The sequence below is a fragment of the Scardinius erythrophthalmus genome (assembly GCF_964197995.2).
Source record: "Scardinius erythrophthalmus genome assembly, chromosome: 15".
NCBI lineage: Eukaryota > Metazoa > Chordata > Actinopteri > Cypriniformes > Leuciscidae > Scardinius > Scardinius erythrophthalmus.
The window spans coordinates 40,751,558-40,777,706 of record NC_138235.1 but is presented as its reverse complement, the minus strand read 5'-3'; the positions used below and the strand labels follow the sequence as shown (position 1 = coordinate 40,777,706).

Below are 26,149 nucleotides of genomic sequence, written 5' to 3'. Positions count from 1 at the left end.
TTCTGCATCCTCTTGGAGAATTTGGAACTCTCCTATAGCTTACAGTGTCTCCAGCAGTGGAGAACACCCTCTCAGAAAGGGGAGAATATGCTTGAACACACATGTAAGATCCAGACAGGTGAAACATACTATTTTTAAAATGGGTTTGAATGATTGATTCATAAAGACTTCACTTGTTTCACTACTGGATGAATCAGCGCTCTATCAGTTAATAAACTCTCTGTTTATGTCTCTGACGCGGTGAGTCCCGCAGGCGCTGGGCTAACGTTACTCCGCCGCGGTGCGACCCGACCGGTGTAAAGTAGTCCGAGTCTAAACGCTTATTACAGGCTTACCGTAGTGATTCAGGATAGGACAAAAACACGCTTTGAAAAAAGGCATTCATGATGTACTCGCTTATTGTATAATACAATACCATTATATTACAGACAACTGGTGTAATTATGCAGTTGTGGAGACGAATGATGATTCCAGAGCAATACATGCAGATACACTACCAGCCAAACGTGCGGGATCGCTAATATCTTTAAGGTTTTAAAAAGAAGTCTCTTCTGCTGCATTTATTTCATTAATAATAACAGTAATATTGTGAAATATTATTCCAATGTAAAACAGCTCTTTTCTACGTGAATATATAGTAAAGTGTAACTTTCTTATTCATCAAAGAATCCTGAAAGAAAATTGTACACGACTGTTTTCAACACTGATAATAATAATAATGAATGTTTCTTGAGCATCAAATCATCATATCAGAGTGATTTCTGAAGGATCATGAGACACTGAAGACTGGAGTAATGATGCTGAGATTCAGCTTTGATCACAGGAATAAATTACATTTGAAAATATATTAAAATAAAAACAGGGTATCTGCACAATTTTTAAAGTCAAATTTAAGGCTTTTTAAGACCTTTTTAAGACCTGAAGTCGCATAACATCACCTGAACCATCACCTTTTATGTCAAATACTAACATTAAAATTAAATTATATTAGAATAACACAGTACCAATGTCAAATTAAATCATTAAATTTAGATCTATCCTTGCAGTGCAGAGGTGACACAGAAGCGGCATCAAAACTGGCATTAGCCTACTATATTTACACTTCATTTACAATTGCATAAATAAAGCTATTCAATATTTAAATATGAAATGATTTATAATTTTAACATTTTAATTAAAGGATACTTTAAATATGAAACTGAAACCACCAGTAGGTGGCGGCAAGTCACTGTCTTAATAAGCGAGTTGTTGGAGTCAACGGATTTGTTCAAACGGTGTAAGGGTCCTGCTCTGACAGTCTTGTCTGTTTTGTCACTGTTTAATGTTTCCTTGTTTGTCTTGTGTCTGAGCACATGGCTCTGTCTTTGTTTGTGTTTGCCATGTGCTCCTCTTGTCCTGCCTCCTTGTTTCCTGTTACCACGCCCCCTTGTTTAGTCCACATCTTGTCCTCGTTTCAATAATTGTGCTCACCTGTTCCTCGTGTGCTCTGGTCCCTTTATATTGTGCCTTTTTCCCTCATGTCTTTGCTGGTTCGTTTTGTGTGCTTTGTGGTGTAGTCTTGTTCGCTTGCCTTTGTATGGTTAAACATAGTTACTGGTCTAGTTGAGTATTAGATCATTTCTAGCAGTTGTGTATCCTTTTGGTTTTTCCTTCAATTCTTGTCCTAGTTAGATTTTGTTTTTTTCTCTTTTAGTTTTATTTCTTCTCTAGGTTATCTTCTCCAGTTTCTAGTTCCCTATAAGTTAGTTATTTTGTTTTATTTATTTTTTGATTGCAAGTTCATTTTGTTTTAGTCCTAGCTCTTTTCTTTTTCTTCTAGTCTTTGTTCTGTTTTAGTTTTAATTCCTTATTTGCCTATTTAATTATTCTCTTGTGCCTTGTCTGTTTATCTTGTCTTTTCTTGTTCATTGTGAGTCTTGTGTGTGTTCCTGCCCGGCCCTGCATCCTGAGATTTACTGACCATTGAACCCCACTGTCTGACAGCTAGACTGTACCACCTTCCACATCGAAGAGATCATCAAGCCTCTGGATCCTTCTGTTCCTGTTTGTTTTCCACACCATCATCCCACCTGGTGCTGGCCTCTTCTTCTGCAGTCTTCAAGCTCTTCGTCACCCCAGTTCTGGTTTCTGTGATCATTCTTCCTGCCTGTCGTCGTGTCATCTGCCTTGCCCTACTGTTTGAACTATTTCACACCTCACTCTCCTTGTTGTGCCCTGTCTACAGTGTTAATAAAACTTCCCTTCACGTTCGTTCTGCGTCTGGGTCCTCTCTCTCTTACAGAACCTGACATAACGAACCAGCCACACAGGACCCAGCGGAATGAGTTTCAAGATAGTTCCTCCTACTACTGCCCGGGAGAGAAAGGCTCTCCAGCGTGGGCTGGGATCACTTCGCCAGGAGGGAAGGGATGTTCAGTCCTTTGCCCAATTTTTCTGGACAATGGCCAGGGGCCTTGATTATAATGACGCAGCCCTTAAGGCTGTATTTAACCTCTGTCTGGATGACCCACTACCTCAGTGGGAGATGGAGCTGCTGAGGAGTTTGGATTTCTGGGGCTTCTCCAGATACCTGTGTTTTCGCAAAGAGGGGAAGACGACAACACCTCCAGAATCTGTCTTCAGGGACCATCACACCCCTCTTACCTTAAGTAAAGCTCAGGATTCTACACTGACTCCCACGCTCAAGCGACGATTGAGAAGGAGGAGGGCAGCCCAGACTGCTGCAGTCACCCCTAAATCAGACAAGACAGCTGCAGTTACTTCAGAGGTGGTTAAGTTTGAGGCAGTCACTACAGTCCTTCCAGAGCCCGAGCCCGCTCCAGCCCTTCCAGAGCCCGAGCCCGAGCCCGCTCCAGTCCTTCCAGAGCCCGAGCCCGCTCCAGTCCTTCCAGAGCCCGAGCCCGCTCCAGTCCTTCCAGAGCCCGAGCCCGCTCCAGTCCTTCCAGAGCCCGAGCCCGCTCCAGTCCTTCCAGAGCCCGAGCCCGCTCCAGTCATTCCAGGTCCAGAGCCCGCTCTAGTCATGCCCGAGCCCGCTCCAGTCCTTCCAGAGCCCGAGCCCGCTCCAGTCCTTCCAGAGCCCGAGCCCGCTCCAGTCCTTCCAGAGCCCGAGCCCGCTCCAGTCCTTCCAGAGCCCGAGCCCGCTCCAGTCCTTCCAGAGCCCGAGCCCGCTCCAGTCCTTCCCGAGCCCGAGCCCGCTCCAGTCCTTCCCGAGCCCGAGCCCGCTCCAGTCCTTCCCGAGCCCGAGCCCGCTCCAGTCCTTCCCGAGCCCGAGCCCGCTCCAGTCCTTCCCGAGCCCGAGCCCGCTCCAGTCCTTCCCGAGCCCGAGCCCGCTCCAGTCCTTCCCGAGCCCTTGAGCCCGCTCCAGTCCTTCCCGAGCCCTTGAGCCCGCTCCAGTCCTTCCAGAGCCCGAGCCCGCTCCAGTCCTTCCAGAGCCCGAGCCCGCTCCAGTCCTTCCAGAGCCCGAGCCCGCTCCAGTCCTTCCAGAGCCCGAGCCCGCTCCAGTCCTTCCAGAGCCCGAGCCCGCTCCAGTCCTTCCAGAGCCCGAGCCCGCTCCAGTCCTTCCAGAGCCCGAGCCCGCTCCAGTCCTTCCAGAGCCCGAGCCCGCTCCAGTCCTTCCAGAGCCCGAGCCCGCTCCAGTCCTTCCAGAGCCCGAGCCCGCTCCAGTCCTTCCAGAGCCCGAGCCCGCTCCAGTCCTTCCAGAGCCCGAGCCCGCTCCAGTCCTTCCCGAGCCCGAGCCCGCTCCAGTCCTTCCCGAGCCCGAGCCCGCTCCAGTCCTTCCAGAGCCCGACAGGATAGCAGCAGTCACCCCAAGGGCAGTCAAGTTTACTGCATTCACCTTAGAATCGGTCGATCGTGCATTGTCGTGCCCCCGTAAGCAGAAGCCTAGGAGGGCCCATATTGTGCCGTTTTACACTCCTTGTAGTAAGAAGGTCCTAAGCCCATTGGTCCGGGAGGTCCCGAGTCAGGAGACCCCAAGTCCAGTCATCCAAGAGGGTCCAAGTCAGGAGGGTCCAAGTCAGGAGGCCCCGAGTCTAGTGATCCAAGAGGACCCGAGTCAGGAGGCCCCGAGTCCAGTGCTCCAGGGGGACTTGAATCAAGAGGCCCTAAGTTATATGGTCTTGGAGGACCAGAGTCAGGAGGTCACAAATCCAGTGGTCCTGGAGGACCCGACTCCAATGGTCCCATATCCAGTGGTCCCAGAAGCACATAGTCTGGTGGAACCACACCCAAAGCTGCCTACTTCACCAGTAGTCTTTGGCCTAGTGAAGGAATCAGAGACTGTCAGTGTAACTTTACCAGAACCACCTGTTAGTCCTGTCACATCTGAGGAGGGCAATCATACTAGTCATGTCATGTCCCCCGAGCCTGTTCCTGTGTTGGCCACGGGGACCATTCCAGAGCATCCTGTTTTGCCTGTTTTGGCCACAGAGGCCACCCCTGAGGTTCCACTCAGCTGTGTTAGGCCCACAGGAGCCTGTCTTGTCAGTCATGTCTCCTCAGAGCCTACAGAGGCCTGCCCAGAGCATTCTAATCTGCCTGCTACGGCCACGGAGGCCCTATCTGAGCTGCTAACCAGTCAGGTCATGCCAACAGAAGTTGATCCTGTCAGTCATGTCGTGCTCTCAGAGACTGTTCCTGTTTTTGATTGTGTTTTTCCAGAGATTGTTCCTGTTCTGGCCACAGAGGCCTTCCCTGAGTACTCTAACCTGCCCATTAAGGCTATGGAGGCCACCTTGGAGTCATTTGACAGTCATGCCATGCCCACAGAGACTGTCCCTGAGTTTATTCCCAAATCCAAGTCTGCCCCCGACACCAAGTTCAGTAAGAAGTCCTCACCAGTAGAGAGGGTGCCTGTTTTTAGAGGCCCCACTAACCGTGTCCCCACCCCTCTTATCCCACCCTCTGTTTTTCATGGTCATCTCAGTTTCCCTAAGCCAGTGCCTCCCTGGTCAACCTTGAACTTTTTACCCGGTCCTATTCCCACCCACCCAGTTCCACCCTCTGTGTTTCCTGGCCAGTATGGGGCTTCCAGGTCTCCATTCCACCCACCCTTCCAGATAGTACCTCCTTCGACTCCATTGGCTAGTTTGGACGCCAGGAGGCGTCCATTGGGGGAGGGGTACTGTAAGGGTCCTGCTCTGACAGTCTTGTCTGTTTTGTCACTGTTTAATGTTTCCTTGTTTGTCTTGTGTCTGAGCACATGGCTCTGTCTTTGTTTGTGTTTGCCATGTGCTCCTCTTGTCCTGCCTCCTTGTTTCCTGTTACCACGCCCCCTTGTTTAGTCCACATCTTGTCCTCGTTTCAATAATTGTGCTCACCTGTTCCTCGTGTGCTCTGGTCCCTTTATATTGTGCCTTTTTCCCTCATGTCTTTGCTGGTTCGTTTTGTGTGCTTTGTGGTGTAGTCTTGTTCGCTTGCCTTTGTATGGTTAAACATAGTTACTGGTCTAGTTGAGTATTAGATCATTTCTAGCAGTTGTGTATCCTTTTGGTTTTTCCTTCAATTCTTGTCCTAGTTAGATTTTGTTTTTTCTCTTTTAGTTTTATTTCTTCTCTAGGTTATCTTCTCCAGTTTCTAGTTCCCTATAAGTTAGTTATTTTGTTTTATTTATTTTTTTGATTGCAAGTTCATTTTGTTTTAGTCCTAGCTCTTTTCTTTTTCTTCTAGTCTTTGTTCTGTTTTAGTTTTAATTCCTTATTTGCCTATTTAATTATTCTCTTGTGCCTTGTCTGTTTATCTTGTCTTTTCTTGTTCATTGTGAGTCTTGTGTGTGTTCCTGCCCGGCCCTGCATCCTGAGATTTACTGACCATTGAACCCCACTGTCTGACAGCTAGACTGTACCACCTTCCACATCGAAGAGATCATCAAGCCTCTGGATCCTTCTGTTCCTGTTTGTTTTCCACACCATCATCCCACCTGGTGCTGGCCTCTTCTTCTGCAGTCTTCAAGCTCTTCGTCACCCCAGTTCTGGTTTCTGTGATCATTCTTCCTGCCTGTCGTCGTGTCATCTGCCTTGCCCTACTGTTTGAACTATTTCACACCTCACTCTCCTTGTTGTGCCCTGTCTACAGTGTTAATAAAACTTCCCTTCACGTTCGTTCTGCGTCTGGGTCCTCTCTCTCTTACAGAACCTGACAAACGGCTGATTCATTCAGAAAAACAAGTGATTGGTCATTGAATCGTTGAAATGATTCGTTCAAAACGCGGATTTTAGTAAAAAAATAAAAAAATAAAAAAAATATATATATATCATCGCAGTCTGTTGGACCACGGCTTCATTATGAAATTCTCGTCGGCGATATAAAGTGAAAATTGACAATATTGTGTCCAAAAAGTAACTCACAATGTTAACTTTATTTTTAATTTAACTGTTGTATAAAATAAAAAGCACATTTGCAGTTGTGCAAAGGAAAATGGCACTCTTGCTCATGTGATATTCTAATATGACAACATAATATGATATAAATATAAGACAAAAACTCATTTGGGGACATCTATAAACTGACACATCACGCAGTGAAAGCAAGCATGAGACACAAACGCGATGTCAGCTCGCATTTGCGCCTCGTACATAGTTAAAACAATGATTACAGTATCATCATAGTTCATAGACAATATCGCACACTCCTAAGCACATCAAGACTGAACTTACAACTGATCTGACATTTACTCGTTTTCTTCTCTCCTCTCGCGTGCAGGAGACAGACGCAGGCGCAGGCTGATATACTGCCGTAAGTGACGCAAATTGTCACGTGAACAAGCAAATCCACCAAGATAAAAAATTTTTAAAAAAATAATACGGCCTACGCTAATTAGATAGTTTTAATTTCGAAAGCATTTAGATAAGTCTAAGTCAAAGTGTCATCTAAAATTTAAGACCTTTCATAAGTAAAAATAAGACATTTTTTAAAAAAAAACATGATTTTTAAGACTTTTTATGGGCTTAAATTTGAAAAATCTAATTTAAGACCTTTTAAGACTTTTTAAGGATCCGCGGAGACTCTGAAAAAAAAAACAGTTATCTTAAATTGTCATAATATTTCATAACAATACTGTTCTTTTGTATTTTTAATCAAATAAATGCAGCCTAGGTGAGCAGAAGAGACTTCTTTTAAAAACATTATAAATCTTACCGATCCAGAACTGTTGAACGGCAGTGTGTGTGTTGTGATTTGGTTGCGGACAGCACTGAGCACAGCGACTGAGGAACCAAACACAGTTTATTGAGAGACAATCCAAAGTCATAGTCCATTAAAACAGGCAGAAGGTCAGAGGTCAGAAAATCAGTCCAAACTAACAAACAAATCCAGAGCGCAAGACAAGAAGGAGAAAACCAGGGGGTTATTCCAGAAAGCAGGTTGTGTGACAGACCCGGGACACACACACACAAACGCACACACAAGCGCCCGCAGCGAGACTCGGCCTGAAAGCATCACGGGGGAAGCCTGCAACACACTCAACTCTTGCTCCATGGACACACACACTTGCGACCCATGAACGCCTCTCTAAACTACTGCCTGATTTTACAGTTTGAAGCGTCTGTCATAGAGAAACACCGTGTGCTGTCATGAAGAAGAGAAATGTCTTCTCATAGGATAAGAACACGCAGTCTCATTAATAATACACACACTGACGTGTCATCGATGTACTATAGTGTTTCTCCAGGTCATAATCTGTGACATTGACATGATGGAGACTTTAAACCTGGAGAAAAATCTCTACAGTTTCCAGTTTCCCCCTAAAATTAAAATGAATGGACTGTGTTAATCCTGACTGTGCTGAGATTGAGTGTGTTTAAAGTAAAGGGTGTTAAATGTAGATCACCATGTCAAAGTGTCAGAGATGGGAAGTACAAATACTTCGTTACTCAAGTAGATTTTTCAGATATTTTTACTTTATTTATTTTTGTGCCGACTTTTTACTTTTACTCCTTACATTTTTAACACGAATATCGGTACTTTCCACAAGACGACCCGACAGATTCAGCGGCATTCATTCGCACCAAATCACTGTGGCTTGATGGCGGTAACGTTAGCACATAGTAGTATGGACGGAGACATCACTGAAAATTAGGGATGCACCGATATGAACATTTTGGCCGATACCGATAACCGATAATTCTTTTCATTTGAAAGCCGATAACCGATATATTGGCCGATAAATCTAAATTCAAATTTTGATATACTTTGATAGCCTGTGTACATAAACAAAAGACTCAGCATTAAAAGCCATGTCCCAAACACTTCAACATAAATCAAACATATACAATACAGTAGCCTAGATTGAACCAGTGTACATTATTTACATTTACGCTTTTATCCAAAGCGACTTACATTGCATTTCAAGATACACATTTATATTCCTATCAGTTCTTGCTTTCCCTGGGAATCGAACTCATGACCTTGGCGTTGCAAGCACCAACACTCTACTGTTTGAGCTACAGGAAAGATTCCTTACCTTTTAAAATTAATTTTACACTCCTATGGCCAACTTTCTTTATTAAAAAATGGTAACACTTTATAATGGGCTAAGGTTTCATTTTGTTAGCATTAGTTAACATGAACCAACAATTAATGAACAATATTCTACAGCATTTATTAATCTTAGTTAATGTTAAGATCAACATTTTATAAGACATTTTTAAGATCCAAAGTTGTATCTGTTAACATGCACTGTGAACTAACATGAACACTAATATTTTATTAACTAACATTAATAAAGGCTATTGCTCTCTGTTAGTTCATGTTAGTTAATGCATTAACAAATGAGACCTTATTGTAAAGTGTTACCAAAAATTACCTAAATAATGCAAACAACTCATTGGATAACATTGGGCTGCATATAAAGAAACAAAATGCATGTGCCATGGAGAAATAAACTGGACTCGCCTCCGCACGGACAAGGACATTATTTTCAGGGGTGCAAACACATGTATGGTCAAAAAAGAGAGAGGTAATCGAAGCCCTCGTCCCGCGGCAAATATCCAGATATTGCCACCATCCCCAGCCCACCCCTATAGGCACATAGAGTCAAATGAAATTTAGAAAAACTATCTTGCACTTCCTCTTTTTTCTTTACTGCTACTTCCTGAAAACAATTTCACCTGATGATCTGAATAGCTCTTTTTGTAAAGAATTAATAATTCTAGGATGATTGGGGTAATTGTGTAGGGTAGGCCTAGTGCATCTGCATAGAAAATAAACAAAATACAAATATAAATACAATAAAACACAAATACACGAGAAATAAAGCAGTGCTTTATGTTTTTCAGGTAAATTAACTGTATTAAGTATTAATACAGTTTATCTTTTGACAAAACGTGATTTTTCTCTTTCTCTTTTGTTGTTTGATTAACTTTGGTGACACAAACAGCTGCAGGTATATTGGGTGCTGTCCCTTTAAGACGAATGCACGTATCTAATACCGGTAATGACACGCATCCGTTTTATTTTGACTGCGTTACGGGAAACTCGTTGAGACGGACACTGGCTTATTTTTTCGTGCACATGTCTGTTCAAACACAAATAGATAAGAAAGAAAAGGGAATTCGGTGTTCACGAACTTCACGTGCTGTCTGACTGCGTGGCTCTGTGCGCCGACAGACCATCTACATTTGGATGTTAAACATAATAGCCTGATACAGCAAAGACAACGTCGGCAGTATTGACGGCAAAATAGGCTACAGAATATTTCGTTCTGTAGGCCTATTGACGGGCAATATTTGAAAATCGATAATTAGGCCTATTTTTTTAAATTACAATTATATATGCATTTGTCAAAACCGAGAGACATTCAAGCATCAAAATAATTTATTAATATGTATTTGCGCCTTCTATTTTGTCTGAAAACTTCCAACACTCCTGCGTGTCGCGTGAAAAATAGGCGTCGGTTGCGGTTCTATTTCTAGCACGCGGTTTCGGCGCGGCTCGAGAAGTGTGTGTGTCACGCAGGCATTGTGCTCTAACACAATCTCTAACCAGTTAACATGAGAGCCGACATAAAAACGGACACTCCACGCCACGCAGAGAGAAATGTGATGCAGTGGCAGATCCAGAGTGAGACAGAAACACTAGTGGTTCACGCTTGCGCACATACTGCTGGTTTGGCGCGCAGTGTTCTGATTCGCTTATTTCCTATTTACTTGTTGGTGGACGCAATCCAGAATTACTGTTGGATTAAATTATAATTAGACCCTCTCTAACCCCCCCCCCCCCCCCCCCCTTAAAAAAAACTCTTTGGATCTGCACGATTCACACAAGTCACCCAAACTGACGTGAAAAAAGCGGGAGGCGCCGAAAAGCACAAGTCACCCAAACTGATGTGAAAAAAGCGGGAGGCGCCGAAAAGCACAAGTCACCCAAACTGATGTGAAAAAAGCGGGAGGCGCCGAAAAGCACAAGTCACCCAAACTGATGTGAAAAAAGCGGGAGGCGCCGAAAAGCACAAGTCACCCAAACTGATGTGAAAAAAGCGGGAGCGCCGAAAAGCGCGCTGTTTGCACCCCTGAGATGTGTCCGTGGTTGATGGCCGGAGTCTAGCCCGGGCAGCATCGCGGGGAAAGATGCACTGGAACTTTTGCACCACGAAAACAAACGCGTGTCCCATTATTGCCTCTCTCATCTACTACGCGAAATCACAGTTTGACATTTTCCACGTGGTGTCATGAATAATTAAGAGACAGTGTCTTCTCATTGGATAAGAAAACTCAGTACATGAATAATTATGAGACACCGATGAGTCATCAAAGTACTATAGTGCTGTGACGTGGACGCGATGAAGATTTTAAACCCGGAAGACGAAAATAGCGTAAAAAAACTAAAATTTAACCATTTTCCCCCTACTATTAAATCTAACAGATGCTAACATTGTCTTCAATGGTGTTCAACACACATACCTCTGTTAAAATCTCAGAAAATTTGGTTCAGGGTTTCATGACCCTTTAAAGGAGTCATAACCTGCAATTTTCACTCTTCCACGAGAATCAATGTATCTTATGATTGCCTAACGATTATACACTGGCCGGGAAGCCGATATTTAAAAGTGAAGTGTTTGTTTACCGCAGGGTAAATAAACCAGCGCACGTGCACGCGCACTCAAATACGAGATTTTGATTTCAGCCCCGTCTTGACGTCATGACGGGGCAGGATATACCATATATGGACACCGCAAACCTATGCCGCGGGAAGCCCGCCCCTCTCCCCCTCATATTCAGTTCAGTCGAGAAAGATGGAGAAACGAGTACACACCTGAGTTGCTCTGTGGTTGACTGCCACAAACAACATGTAAATGTGTTTTCTCTACCAAAAACGGACCAAACTATCAGGGACCAGTAGATGAAATTCATTTTTAATGACGCTGTCCCAACAACCCTTTCAACTGGCTTATCGTTAGGAGTCTGCGCTAAACATTTCACACAGGAATCATACACAAATTTGGGGCAATATCAGGCGAAGTTGGCCTCGAAGCTCTGTTTGGAAAAAGGTGCAATTCCAACCATCAGAGACTTGCCTGAAATTGAAACGGTAAGACTGAGTTTTTATTGCTCTACTGTGTGTAACAAACAGCAGCTAACTGCTAATGCGGCTATTGTATGCTAGCGGGAGTATTAGCTTCGAGGTAAACATGGGGAATGGCTGCTAACGTTACTTTGCAAACAACAAATGACTGAGGTCATCATGAATTCGGCTATTGTATATTGATTGCCTAACGCTTATACACCTCCTTGCTGCTTTTTGTTTTGATTTGTAACGTAAGTGATGAGTCGTTCATGAAAGACTCGAGGTGAAGTAATTATTTATGTTCCCTGTAAACGATTTTTGACTGCATTATAATGATTTCTTAATTCAGAATATGATCAAGATTGCGTAGGTGGATGTGTTCGAGTCAGTGGACACTGGTGGCTGGTGTTGCCAGATTGGGTGTTTTTTCCGCTACATATTAAGGGCGGTTTACGGTGTGTTTTAGGTGTGTTTTCGCCTGGAAGGCTTTATAGAAATCTGGCATCCTACTGAACGAAGTTAAACTGAGAGAGCGTGGCGTTCACAGACACCAGAATGAACGAGTTCACAGTAACGTTCATCAGGCAGTAATGCGGTACGTTCAGTTCACGTTCGCCCAAAATATGAACGAGTTCATGAACTATCGTTCAATGAACGCGTTCAGGCACAACACTGGCGGGAGTATTAGCTTCGAGGTAAACATGGGGAATGGCTACTTTGCAAACAACAAATGACTGAGATCATCATGAATTCGGCTATTGTATATTGATTGCCTAACGCTTATACACTGGCCGGGAAGCCGGTCGCGGCCAGGTCGGGTTCATTCATAACTTGCGCCATGATGTCATTTTGGAATGATATGCTAAAGCGTTACCTGCGGTGTCAACCCCCCTCCTTCCTGCAACCAATCAACACGCCCCTCATTTGCATTATTAAAATGACCGTCCACGACAGCCAAAATATCGCATCAGATCTCGCGAGACAATAATGCCTTCAGAAATAAGGGTCTGAGGAGCTCTGTGTTTATTTTTTTTCCACTTTTCTTTTTTAGAAGGGCCTGAAAGACTATAATACAGCAGTAGGTATCCAAGGTAATACTAGGTTATCACTCCTTTAATGTATTTGTAAGCATTTTAAGGAACGTGTGTGTGTGTGTGTGTGTTTGTGTGCGTATCTGTGTCTGTGTGTGTGTGCGTGGGTGGGTGGGTGAGTGTGCTTAATGTATTTGTAAGCATTTTAAGGAACGTGTGTGTATGGCGTTATTTTCCTGTCAAATGTCGAGAGCGCATTATTGTAGCGCGAAAGTACAATAAAGCTGCAGTAGGGAACTTTTAGAAAACGTTGACTTAGCCTGAAGATTTGAAAAAGCACAGCTTACAGGTCACTCCCCCTCGCTCTCTGCTGCGCTACAGCCCTCCCTCCACAGCTCCTCCCCCACAACAGAGCTGCCGTGAACGCGCAGGCTAGTAAACAGGGCCACTGATGACGGCGGATAAACAGTTATCGCACATTCACTGGTAGGGACGAAACATCAACAATATGCTTTACATTGACTATGGCCTGCCCATACTTTGACTACAAACTTGGTCCTCAAATCATTACGTATTTTGCAATACATGTAATGTAACTTCATAACGTTGCACTCTTTCTATAAGTTATAAATAGCTAGCAAGATAATATAACGGTAACGTTACAGTATGTAAGTAATTATTCTAGCGATGTGTAATGCTAAATAAGGTTTGCTAGTACATTATTTCAGCAACATGACAAGCCAGTGAATTAGCAGGTTTCTATTGTTGCTTTGCACAGTGCGTGACATTTTATCTCTATGTTATGCGGCTAGAGGTTTGACACTGAGTCAATGGGCTCCGACGGGCTTGTTTATCGTCATCGGTCTTTTTCCGTTTACCTGTCTTTGTTGTATGAGCAGGTGCCACTCGAGAAATTAGCAGTTTTGGTTGTTTGTCCCTCATTAGCACAGCTGCGGCACACCGGCAGTCTTGATTTTGAATGACAGTGTGCGCTGTGCGAGAGAGGGGGGTGATCGGCGCGTACACAAGCATGATTGACACTGCTCAGACACTCCTCCTGGCTCTGATTGATTGTTTCTTACCGGGAGCGGTGTATTTCTGCAAATGGCAATAGGACCACTGGGAGGAGCCAGAGGAGCTTGATTTTTTCACAGATTATCTGTCTCATATTCTACTGTCAGGACATAATGACAGTTTTAACAAATATGTAAAAAATACATTTTTACAAAAGTTACCTACTGCAGCTTTAATATAATGCGCGGAATATAATGTGTGTAACAAATCCATGTACGATGTCGCGTTTTCATTGGCCAGTCGTTGAAGCCTATTTCTGATTGGTTGTTGCCGTTTTGACAGTGTTTATGCCAAGAGCAAAGAGAAAGAAATCGAAGAGAAGAGTACTTAGGCATGAATGCACGGGACACAGTCTAAGCACATACACGCTTGCTTTAAGCGAAGAGGAGAGATTCGCGACTGCACTGAACACGTTTTAGCGAGCCCAAGAGAAAATTCTTACAAGAACAGCGTGTATCTGAGAGCGCGAGCCCAGTTCCCACGCGCGAGCAGAGAGATTCGCGCTCGGCACATTATATTAATGTACTTTCGCGCTACAATAATGCGCTCTCGACATTTGACAGGAAAATAACGCCATATGTGTGTGTGTGTGTGTTAGCAGGGGAGGATTGGGACGATTCTAAGGGTCCAGCAGAACTCCATAATTTCCTGGATGATTTTGATATTTACTTTGTAAAATAATCTTATAGGAAGAACGCTATAAAGAACGGGTATTCATTATAGTGTGTGTGTGTGTGTGTTTTCAACACTCTACTGTTTGAGCTACAGGAAAGATTCCTTAACTTTTAAAATTAATTTTACACTCCTATGGCCAACTTTCTTTATTAAAAAATGGTAGCACTTTATAATGGGCTAAGGTTTCATTTTGTTAGCATTAGTTAACATGAACCAACAATTAATGAACAATATTCTACAGCATTTATTAATCTTAGTTAATGTTAAGCTCAACATTTTATAAGACATTTTTAAGATCCAAAGTTGTATCTGTTAACATGCACTGTGAACTAACATGAACACTAATATTTTATTAACTAACATTAATAAAGGCTATTGCTCTCTGTTAGTTCGTGTTAGTTAATGCATTAACAAATGAGACCTTATTGTAAAGTGTTACCAAAAATTAAATAAAATGAAAATAAAATACCTAAATAATGCAAACAACTCATTGGATAACATTGGGCTGCATATAAAGAAACAAAATGCATTTTTCTTTTGCTAGATGTCTATTGTCTATTTGCATATAAATAAAGATTTGTGTAATACAATGCACATTGAATTTGTCATTTCTACAACTTTTATAGCACTTCAATTGCAAAAATTGTGAGCCTGACATATTACATTTATTATCATTAGCACTCCATGTTCAAAGATTTACTAGCTGTCAGTTCATCTCTTATACGCTGCTGCCATCTAGTGGTTGTTAGTTGTAACTCAAAGTATGGGGAACTGCTTAAAGGGACACTAGGTAACTTTTTAACCTTAACTGAACAGCTTCGGAGTCAGTGGAATGGTTATATTACTTATTTCGGGTTGAATGGTGGTGGTTTCGCACCCCCCTGGTGCCCGAGAGCGGAAAAAACTCACTTGCAACTTTGGGCCGGCGGGTCGGCGTCAGGAAGTATCGCGTGATATCAGGTCTCGCGATGTAACGAATTGCTTGACGGCACTGCACACGTACACGCCCCCATTCAAGCACCGGCTATGTATAAGCAAAGGGCAACGATAGATTGAGTTATGGCTGAGCCTGTAAAAAAAGAAGCAGAAAGCTAGGAAATCTTTGTCGGAGGACCAACGAAAGAGGAAACGGGAGACTGACCGAGCAAGAAGTCAGACTCGAGTAAATATCGGACCGGCTTTTTCAGAATGGTGAGAACTGAGAGAAACAGAAGCCTGCAAAACGGATGCTGATCTGGCCTTCTTGCTGTTGCACTTGTAAGTATCTTTGGAATAAACTGTGTTTAATATTTAAATTCCAAGTAATTGCGACCTCAGGATGTTTGCTATTGTCTGTGAAGGTTTTTATTATGATCGCTGTCTGTTACGGGCTTACTAGTACGCAAGATACTATAACTTTGATGTTAGCATTGTCATTCGCAAACACGTTTGATTTCTGTAGTTGTTTGGCCGTTCCTCTGTCGGTTTTATTTGTGTAACAGGCAATAGGCAATATCAGACGCGCAAAATGTTGCACATATCATGATCGAGCTAGAAAAAACGTTCTGATGTTTTCTTAGACAAGCAAAGGTAAACCATCATTCTACCAGATGAACTTATAGACCTTGATAATATAACTTTAGACAAATATTAGCCTCCGATATATATATATTTTTTTTATGCTCATGCCCATTCTCCCAAAAACAAACAAACACGAAAGCAGTAGTTCGCCTCGTTCATATCGTTCGTTCCCGGTAAAAATACTAGTATGCATGACAACACAATAAAAAAAAAAAAAAAAATCGCCATCAGTTGGAAAGAAAATATTGCTTTACTTGCCTCGGTAGACATAACTGGTTTTGAAATAGCCGGTTCCTCTGCTCAGCTGGGTTGACAGCTGATCAGCTGGGTTGCTTGTGGCGAGGGGGGAGGGACAACAGTTCGTTTTTACGACAGAGTGTTTGAAAGCATTTACTATCAGACACTAGGGGGAGCTTCGTAGAGAAAAAACACTCAGACTTGCCTAGTGTCCCTTTAATTAATGTCTGTTTAGTAATTCATATTTTATCCTTCATTTGCTCTCCAGAAGCCATATTTGAGCACACACACATACATGTAGATTCCTTTAAATGTTAAGGGGAAGATTAAAAAAGAGAAACTGGATCTGTGAATTCTCACAGAATCACAATTGAATTCATATCTTGCTACTCAGTCAGAATCTTATTAACCTGGAGTCCCAGTCTCTGTCACAATAACCATATATGTAATGTTTTAGGCCTATTGGCAGACATCCGTTTAAAATGTAGGCAATGGCATATAAAGAACCTTTTCTCCATATCCACTTCAGTTTCTCAGCTTGCACTTTAATTATTGATTGGGCTACTTCTGTACTGGTTTGCGCTTGGCAAAGATGTTCAGATATCTCTATGCCTAGTAGACCTACACCAAACGCTCATTAAAAGGGTCCTGTACAGGGCTGTACAGTGCGACATATATCTACACAAAGATTGGTCTGTGCGATGAATAAATGTCCCACTGTAGCACGCGTGCGATACAGTTTTGTAAACTCTGTTACTTGTGTTTGTCTTCAGACATGATAACAGTCGTTTTATACTTGTGCTTATGCGATATCACGATTTTTGATCGTGGATGATTTAGGGGCTGTTTACACCTGGCCACTTCATGCGTTTTCTGTGAAAAAAACTATCGCAAATCAAAGTGAAAGTAAGTCGCAGACGCTTAACACACAATCATCATCATTAAAAGTAAAGAAATGAAATGATCTTCCAGGGCTGTTGCTGCTCTCTCTTATTGCCGTCTTTGATTTAGAAATTTTAGCTGATGATCAATAAAATGCAGCTCATATCTGTTGCTTTCGGTGACGTGTCCTCCATTAAATCTGCATATAGCGCAGGAATTGAAGATCGGATTTAAATCCGTTTTGCAAAAACACATTTATGTGACCAGGTGTAGATGTATGAAGGACTAAAAATGACAGAACGAAAAATAAATAAATAAATAAATAAATAAAAGTAGAAATAAATAAATAAATGCAGAAATAATAGTAAAAATAAATACATTTTGGTAATATAAATGGCTATTTCTGTATTTTTACATGTATTTGTTTATTTATTTATGCATTTCTATATGTATTTATTTATGTATTTATACATTTATTTATATATTTATGTATTTATATATTTATTTATTTATATATCTATATATGTATTTATTTATACATTTATTTATTCCTACATTTATTTATTTCTGTATTTCCACATTTCTACATTTATTTATTTCTGTATTTCCACATTTCTACATTTATTTATTTCTGTATTTCCACATTTCTACATTTATTTTTCCCTGCGCATGTATGCTAATTGACCAATGGCTAAGCCACGCCCCCAAACGCGATGAGCCAATCACAGTACGCATAGCTAACCCCAATACACTTGGACATTCTCTGCTTCCTCGTCCATTGCAATGCATTGCGGTTATCAGTTTTCATTAGTTTTTATGTTTTTTCTTGTCATTTTGGCTTTTAAACAGCGTGTGTGTGTGATTTTGGTTGGGTGACAGTTGTAGTTACAGTTTGACAAGAGTTTACAGTTTGACAAAAGCACAATGTTGTGTTTTACACAAATATAAGTAGGCTAAACACTTTGCAGTTTTAATTATGTCCTGTATGAACAAAATGGAGTATGTTTTTATGTTTCCACTGTTCGATCGCGCCCCGGCGCCCGCTCTCTGACACACACACACACACACACACACACACACACATTCCAGCAATGCAATCTTGACATCGCAGCCTGTTCATTATTCTGCGCTCCCACCAAACGCGAATAGAGCGTCAAATTCGCGCGTATCCGCGTCTAGTTCGACGCTTGAACATTTTGAATCCAAAGCGAATAGGACGCGCGTATAAAGCGAGCGATTATGGCAAGCCATTTTAACATTTAACAGCTAGACTGGATATGTGTTGCAGATATCTGTAATTCAGTTTTGCCTAGTCAAAAAGAACATTTCAGATATCCGCAACTACATTCTTCCTATCCATAATTGTAATTTCAGATATCCACAAAGACATTCTTCCTAGGACAAATGACATCACTTTTGCCATTCATTTGAATGGGGTTTATCATTACAGATATCTACAATTCAGTTGCAGATATCCACTATCTGAATTACGGATATCTGCAACTGAATTGTAGATATCTGTAATTCTCGTTTGAGATATCTTCAACTAGATTCTGACTAGCCATAACTCCAGTTCAAGATATCTTTAATTCACCTCAATTCAAGATATCTACATGTTCCTTTTCAGATATCTTAAATTAAGTTTTGACTAGGCGAAATTACGTTGTAGATATCTGTAACTGGAGTTATGTCTAGTCAAAATGGCGTTGTAGATATCTCAAACTGGAGTTAGGGATAGTCATAATTTAATTGGAGATATCTATTATCAAGTTAAAGATATCTTGAAATTAATTTTGATTAGAGATATCTGAAATTTGAGATATCTGTAACTTTTATTCTGCCTAGTCAAAATGTAATTACAGATATCTTGAATTAGAGTTTTGACTAGGCCAAATGACGTTGCAGATATCTGTATGCATGCATCACACTTTAGGCGCGAGCAGAGCGTGTTGTTCATCATCAAATCACATAGCACCTGTTAACTGTTAACTTTAATTAGCACTGATTAGCACCATGTCGGAGCAAGAGTTTTTAGTCGTCTTTTAGTTTTTTAATCGTCTTTTTTCATGCTGTTAGATACTGTTTCAAACTGAAAAAATAAAATAAAAAATAACTAATCTGAACTAAGAACTTTGTTTCTCATCTAAGGAAGTTAATGTTATTGTACTTTCAAGAATAGCATGCATGTAAGCATCTTTATTAAAGTGAATTAGTGTGAATCTTTTTCACGCATAAATCTTAAGGCAACAACAACATTTTAAGCATGAACATAAACATAGCATAATAAATTATTTTATTTTTTTTGTATATAAAAAACATTTTCTGATGTTTTTTTCGATTACAGCCAACGCCATGACTGCTTATTTCTTCTTCCATTCATAGAAATAAGGAAATTAACCCACTTTTTCATTGATTATGGCGGGGAGGGGAAATGGATATGTAAAATAGAGCAACGTCATGCACAATAATTTGCACTAGTCATAATGACGTTTGAGATATCTTTAACTTTCATTCGGCCTAGGCAAAACTGAATTACAGATATCTGCAATTGTCATTTAAGATGTGTGACGAGTTGAATGTCATTTTCAATGAGGTCATTGCAGATATCTGTAATTCAGTTTTGCCTAGTCAAAACTGAATTACAGATATCTCTATCTGTCGTTTCGACTAGTCACAATTACGTTACAGATATCTTGAATGACAATTCCAACTATCCAAAATGTAATTACGACTAGTCAGAAAGACATTGTTGATATCTACAATGTTAATTCCGGATAGTCAAAATTTGCTTTTAAATGTTAAAATGGCTTGCCATAAGCGTTTGAAGCGAAATAGCACCAAACTATGACGTTTACACTGAACTGTAAATCTTTGTTCTGGAGCTGAAGCTTATCGACCTTCTCAACAATAAAATTATTAATATAACCCTCCAATGCATATTTAAGGCCCTTTTGGTGACATCGAGATGATATATAATCTTTCTGTCTCCAAAAAATCATCAATTGCCTCCTGTGAAATGTCTCCTACTGTGACAGCTGCCATTGCGCCTGTTACCGAATGTTGACTGAGTGAGTGGAGGGGGCGTGGCTTAGCCATTGGTCAATTAGCATACATGCGCAGGGAAAAATAAATGTAGAAATGTGGAAATACAGAAATAAATAAATGTAGAAATGTGGAAATACAGAAATAAATAAATGTAGAAATGTGGAAATACAGAAATAAATAAATGTAGGAATAAATAAATGTATAAATAAATACATATATAAATATATAAATAAATAAATATATAAATACATAAATATATAAATAAATGTATAAATACATAAATAAATACATATAGAAATGCATAAATAAATAAATAAATAAATACATGTAAAAATACAGAAATAGCCATTTATATTACCAAAATGTATTTATTTTTACTATTATTTCTGCATTTATTTATTTATTTCTACTTTTATTTATTTATTTATTTATTTTTCGTTCTGTCATTTCTAGTCCTTCATACATGGAGTCGTTTTGATAAATAGAGCAAACGCTTTACAAATATGAATTCTCTTACATCATATGAACAGACGTAAAAATAATTTGCTGAATTTGATCATGTTGTTTTAATAGCTTTAATTAATGAAATAGTAGTTATTTCCCTGCATTTGATTCCATTTTGATTATACTTTATGAATTCACACTAGCCGTGTTTCCATTACCCTTCAAATTGCACGAATTGAAATTGCGAATTGAAAATACGCCCAATGGAAACACGTCAATTTCGCAAAACTCCCATTTATAGAAAAAAAGTTTTTACGCTCACATGAGGAGGTTTTTCAGGCCATTCAAAAAAGAAATATTTCGCAAAACTGCAATGGAAACAGTTTTTGCGAATTTACAGTCACCTGACGTAGACGGCGCAGTGTGTTTGGACAGAATACGAGACAGAGCTCTTTATTAAATTCATATAAGGCAAAAGAATTACAGGAATAATGGATTCTAAACCTTCAAATAAATGCCACAATCAAGACCTTGAAGCAGTGAAAGTTTGTATAAAAGCAATTTTGCCCCTATCTTTAAGAATATTAGATCAGACCTAGATAGATGGTGTAATCTTCCCTTATCCCTATTAGGCCGTGTTCACCTTGTTAAAATGAATATTCTACCCCGCTTTCTTTACCCATTTCAAATGCTACCAGTTCTCATTCCTAACAAAGCACTAAAACAGTTACGTGGCTTCATTATTTCCTTTATTTGGCGGAAAAAAAGACCAAGACTGAGATATAACTTCTTAACACTACCTAGCAGATGTGGAGGCCTAGCAGCCCCGGACATTAAACTATATCAGCTCTCTGCCCATCTTCGTTTTATACTGGAATGGCACTTAAATGATCCAAACTCAACTTGGATCAGTGCAGAAGCCATAACTCTCGGGCCAGTTCCTCTACGGAACTTACTATATCTTTCGCCCAAAAAACAGCGAATTTTAATTAAAGATAATTTTATTCTTAAGAATATGATTAAAATATGGAGATCAGTCCGCAAAATAGAAGGGTTTGACTCCCACCTTTCACCTCTCACACCCTTACATAACAACCCAGATTTCCCCCCGGGGATAAAGGACGGCCTAATACATTTGAGAGACAAAGGAATACATGTCATCGGAGATTTGATGGAGAATAAACAGTTAATGACCTTTGAACAATTCATTGCAAAATATGATCTCAATAAGAAGTTTTTCTTGACATACCAGCAGATGCGTAGCTTCATTACAAAAAATCTCAGAGTCTATTCAGGTGGCCTCAGCGTATCCCCAGTGGAGGAACAATTAAATAAACTTACTTCATCTCGATCTGCATCCAAAATCTTTCATAGTATTTTGATAAGGGCAAATACAGATAGCTCAGACAAAACTAGGGTGTTATGGGAAAAGGACTTTGGAGAAAAAATTCAGATAACTGATTGGGAAACCATATGTGAGATGCCTTCCTACCTTGCCAATAACTCTGCCTGGGAAATGCAGTTTAAAATTGTTCATTGTCTGCATGTGACTCCTGCCCAAAGACATAAAGTAAACCCAAAACTCTCCAACCTCTGCATGAAAATGTAAATGTCTAGAAGGATCCCTCATCCACTGTTTCTGGAGTTGCTCAAAAACACAACAATTCTGAAGGGACGTCCTAAAGGAACTAGAGAACATTTTTTGTTGCTCATTACAAATAGGACCAATGACTTGTTTGCTTGGTATGAACCAGGAACTCCTGTCCAGATTCCAAGGGACCCACCTTCTTCAAATCTTACTCCACTGTGCCCTCAAGTGCATACTTCTATGCTGGATAACAGACCAAGTCCCGTCAATAGCACAGTGGATCAACACAATCAAAGGTCTTATTCCATTTGAAGCCTTTTCAACAGCATTAAAAGACAAACCTTTTAAATTCTATAAAGTATGGGACCCCTTCTTTACTTATCTTGGGGCTGGAGAGAGCCACCTGTTAACGCTGGGTCTACAGAACCTGGCGTGGAAGGACTGAATAATAATCCAACGGTGATGTAAATTTATTTTATTTTATTTTATTGTTTTTCTCTTTCTCTGTATTGAAGTATTTGGTAATACTGTATGTTAATGTATATTTTGTACCTGGGCAATTTGTATTAGCTCGGATGTGTCAAAGATGTTTAAACCCTGCAAATGTCAAAAGGCTTCAATAAAAAAAAAAAGACCTTGAAGCAGAACTGAGGGAGAAACACCCAGAAACTTCTCATATGTGCCGCTCACAAGTATAATAAGGGTCGTTCCTCACCATTAATGCTTGGAAACACACACACATCTCCTTCCATTAATAATAACGGCCAGTGCAGTGGCTGGGATATACATAATCCTACCAACGTCCGTTACAGTTTTTTTCGATTGCTAAACGACAGTGAGCACAACTGGAGTCACATGTGCAAAACTCTAACTACAGTCTGCACAGCAGCAGTTCATGTGGACCAAACTCTAGTTCGTTTTTCATTGCTTGAACACAGTTTTCAAAACTCTACACACTTATCCCATGACTTTAACCACAACCTGCACAACACTGTGGATTTACAGCACTTTGTTCAAATGCTAACACACTGCTGTCAAAACTGTGAACCACACATTCAAAACAGAATAGATTTCAGCCTTGTGCCTTTCAAACACTGCTGACTGCCATTTCAGCTGAAAGGCTAAGCAGGTGTCTTGTTTTAGACTTGTTAGTGAACACACACACACATATATATACATATAGGTAGAGCTAAGAAAGACTAATTTTGGAAATTGAACAATTTTCATTTTACATTTCATTTTCAAGGCTAATTTTCATTTACCTTAAAGAATTGTTATGTTCTAAAAATTTAATAAATCATGTGAAAGAATGTCACTCTTTTCTTTGAAGAAAATATTACTTTGTATGAAGTCACTGAAATTGTTCTAACTGTAAAGATGAAAAGTTTGTATTTTCTGTATTGGTGTTTGATGCTAGCGTTTTTCCTCTCAGTGTGTTCTGAGTGACAGTGTGTGTTATCTCAGTGAGGGTTGTGCAGTGTTTGAGCCGTGTGTTAAGAGTTGTGTTGCTTGGAGTGAGTTTTGCAGGTGATGTGAACTGTTTAGCTCAGGTGACTGTTGGTAGTGCAGACTGTAATTAGAGTTTTGGACATGTAGCTCCAGTTGTGCTCACTGTCGTTTAGCAATCGAAAAAAACTGAATCATGATTTAAGTTTATAGTAAATAAGTTTTAGTCGCATAACATCGGTTAATGGAAACGCCGTCATTTTGCAACAGCTTTCTGTCGACATTTAGAAGAAGAAAAAAAATCGCAAAAGTTTTGCGCAAATCTGTAATGGAAACGCCCCTAGTTACAGTTTCATGTGAGAGTAACGTATGATCTTACCACAGTGTCTCCAGTTTACAGTGAGGATTCGCCAGTCCAGCAGAGAACAGTTTCACTCCTGAGTCTCCTAGATTATTCTCAGACAGACTCAGTTCTCTCAGGTGTGAGGGGTTTGATCTCAGAGCTGAAGCCAGAGCAGCACAACCTTCATCTGTCACACCACAACTCTGCAACCTGTAGAGAACAATGACACACATTAAGCCTATATCCAGAGATAAACATGACACTTAAAAAATAACATAATCCTGAAAATATGAAATATATACAAATACTCATTAGTTCACATTGTGAAAATTCATCAGTTAGGATTAGGGGATTGATTATAGAGTTTGTAGAGTATAAAAATCATTATTTCTATGGAAAGTCCTCATAAAACGTGTGTGTGTGTGTGTGTGTGTGTGTATGTGTGTGTGTGAGTGAGTGAGTGTGCTTAATGTATTTGTAAACATTTTAAGGAAAGTGTGTGTGTGTGTGTGTGTGTGTGTGTGTGTGCTTGTGTGCGTGTGTGTGTGTGTGCTTGTGTGCGTGTGCTTGTGTGTGTGTTTGCGTGTGTATGTTTGTGCTTGTGTGTGTGTGTGTGTGTGTGTGTGTGTGTGTGTGTGTGTGTGTGTGTGTGTGTTAGCAGGGGAGGATTGGGACGATTCTAAGGGTCCAGCAGAACTGGAGAATAATTTCCTGGATGATTTTGGTATTTACTTTGTAAAATAATCTTATAGGAAGAACGCTATAAAGAACGGGTATTCATTATAGTGTGTGTGTGTGTGTGTGTGTTATTCAGAAACGACGCAGGGCAGAAACGGAAAATCACCAAGTGACAATAAAACTAGTCCAGTGATGTATATATTTAGGCTTTCTGAAGACTTGGAGCCAATTTCTGTGAGGAATCGATCAACATTTACGATGTCGTTCTAGTCATAGATAAACATTTGTAATGATGTCCGATTCGTGAATGAATCATTTGAGTCGGTTCATTGCCGTGAATAGGAGAAACCCGTTAATAAACCAGTCTAGATGATTCATTCATGAACAGAACTGATTTAGTTTACCGAGTTCAAATCACTGATTCAATGATCCTGTGAATGTTTTAGTGAACACTGTCTCAGGAAAGACTGAATGGTCTGGTCATGCTGTCTATTAAACACGATTGAGCACGACGGCTTGATTTCAAAGATCTGATCAGAGAATGGTGTTGTACTGTATGCAGTATGTAATTATAAATGTATAATTTTAGTTCATTTAATAAACTTTCAAATTTAGTCCTTTATTTTCTCTTATTGAATAATAATCGCTATGCTTGTAGATAATGATTGTTGTTATATGTGACAATCTTTACGAGATGACATGAACGCAGCATATGAGTGTTGAGTGTCGTAATATCCATTTCAAGTGGACGTGTGGAAGAGACGTGAGACTGAAAGCACTGAAAGCCCTCGCGCTGCTCATATGCTGAGAGAGAGATAAGACAGTAGAGCTGCACGATTCATCTTTAAAATACTGTAATCTCCATTCAAACACACACACCATCTTCTTCAGATTCGTCTGTCTATCAAACCTTTGACAAAATCATATCGTGATATTTTAAATCTGTGTTGGCGCTGCCGCTGACCCAGAGAGAGTCGTCATGAAACAGCTTATTGGGAACAGCGGGTTAGGAATCGTAAGACATTTTCCGGTTCCGGTTCCCATTCAATAAAATGATTAAAACAGCTAATAAAACATAGCAGTAAGGGGAAAATGCACAATCCTGTGTGTGTTTATTTCTTATACTTGTCAAATGAGTTTAACAGACTGGTAATGTCAACAAATTAGCAACTTTTGCAAAAAAAAAATTTCTGAAGGAAAATAAACATTTCTGCATCCTCTTGGAGAATTTGGGACTCTCCTATAGCTTACAGTGTCTCCAGCAGTGGAGAACACCCTCTCAGAAAGGGGAGAATATGCTTGAACACACATGTAAGATCCAGACAGGTGAAACATACTATTTTTAAAATGGGTTTGAATGATTGATTCATAAAGACTTCTCTTGTTTCACTACTGGATGAATCAGCGCTCTATCAGTTAATAAACTTCTCTCTGTTTATGTCTCTGACGCGGTGAGTCCCGCAGGCGCTGGGCTAACGTTACTCCGCCGCGGTGCGACCCGACCGGTGTAAAGTAGTCTGAGTCTAAACGCTTATTACAGGCTTACCGTAGTGATTCAGGATAGGACAAAAACACGCTTTGAAAAAAGGCATTCATGATGTACTCACTTATTGTATAATACAATACCATCATATTACAGACAACTGG

At 40.5% G+C, this 26,149-nt stretch overlaps 1 protein-coding gene across 6 annotated transcripts in view; it reads right to left on the bottom strand.

The window, feature by feature from the left end:
* Positions 1–26,149, bottom strand: part of LOC308703321 (NLR family CARD domain-containing protein 3-like) — a 316,889-nt gene that overhangs the window by 89,088 nt on the left and 201,652 nt on the right. For all 6 annotated transcript variants that reach the window (XM_081386699.1, XM_081386700.1, XM_081386701.1 and 3 more), the window contains one exon: positions 23,861–24,034. In XM_081386699.1, coding sequence (XP_081242825.1) covers positions 23,861–24,034 — 174 coding nt within the window. The remainder of the gene's footprint in view (positions 1–23,860; positions 24,035–26,149) is intronic.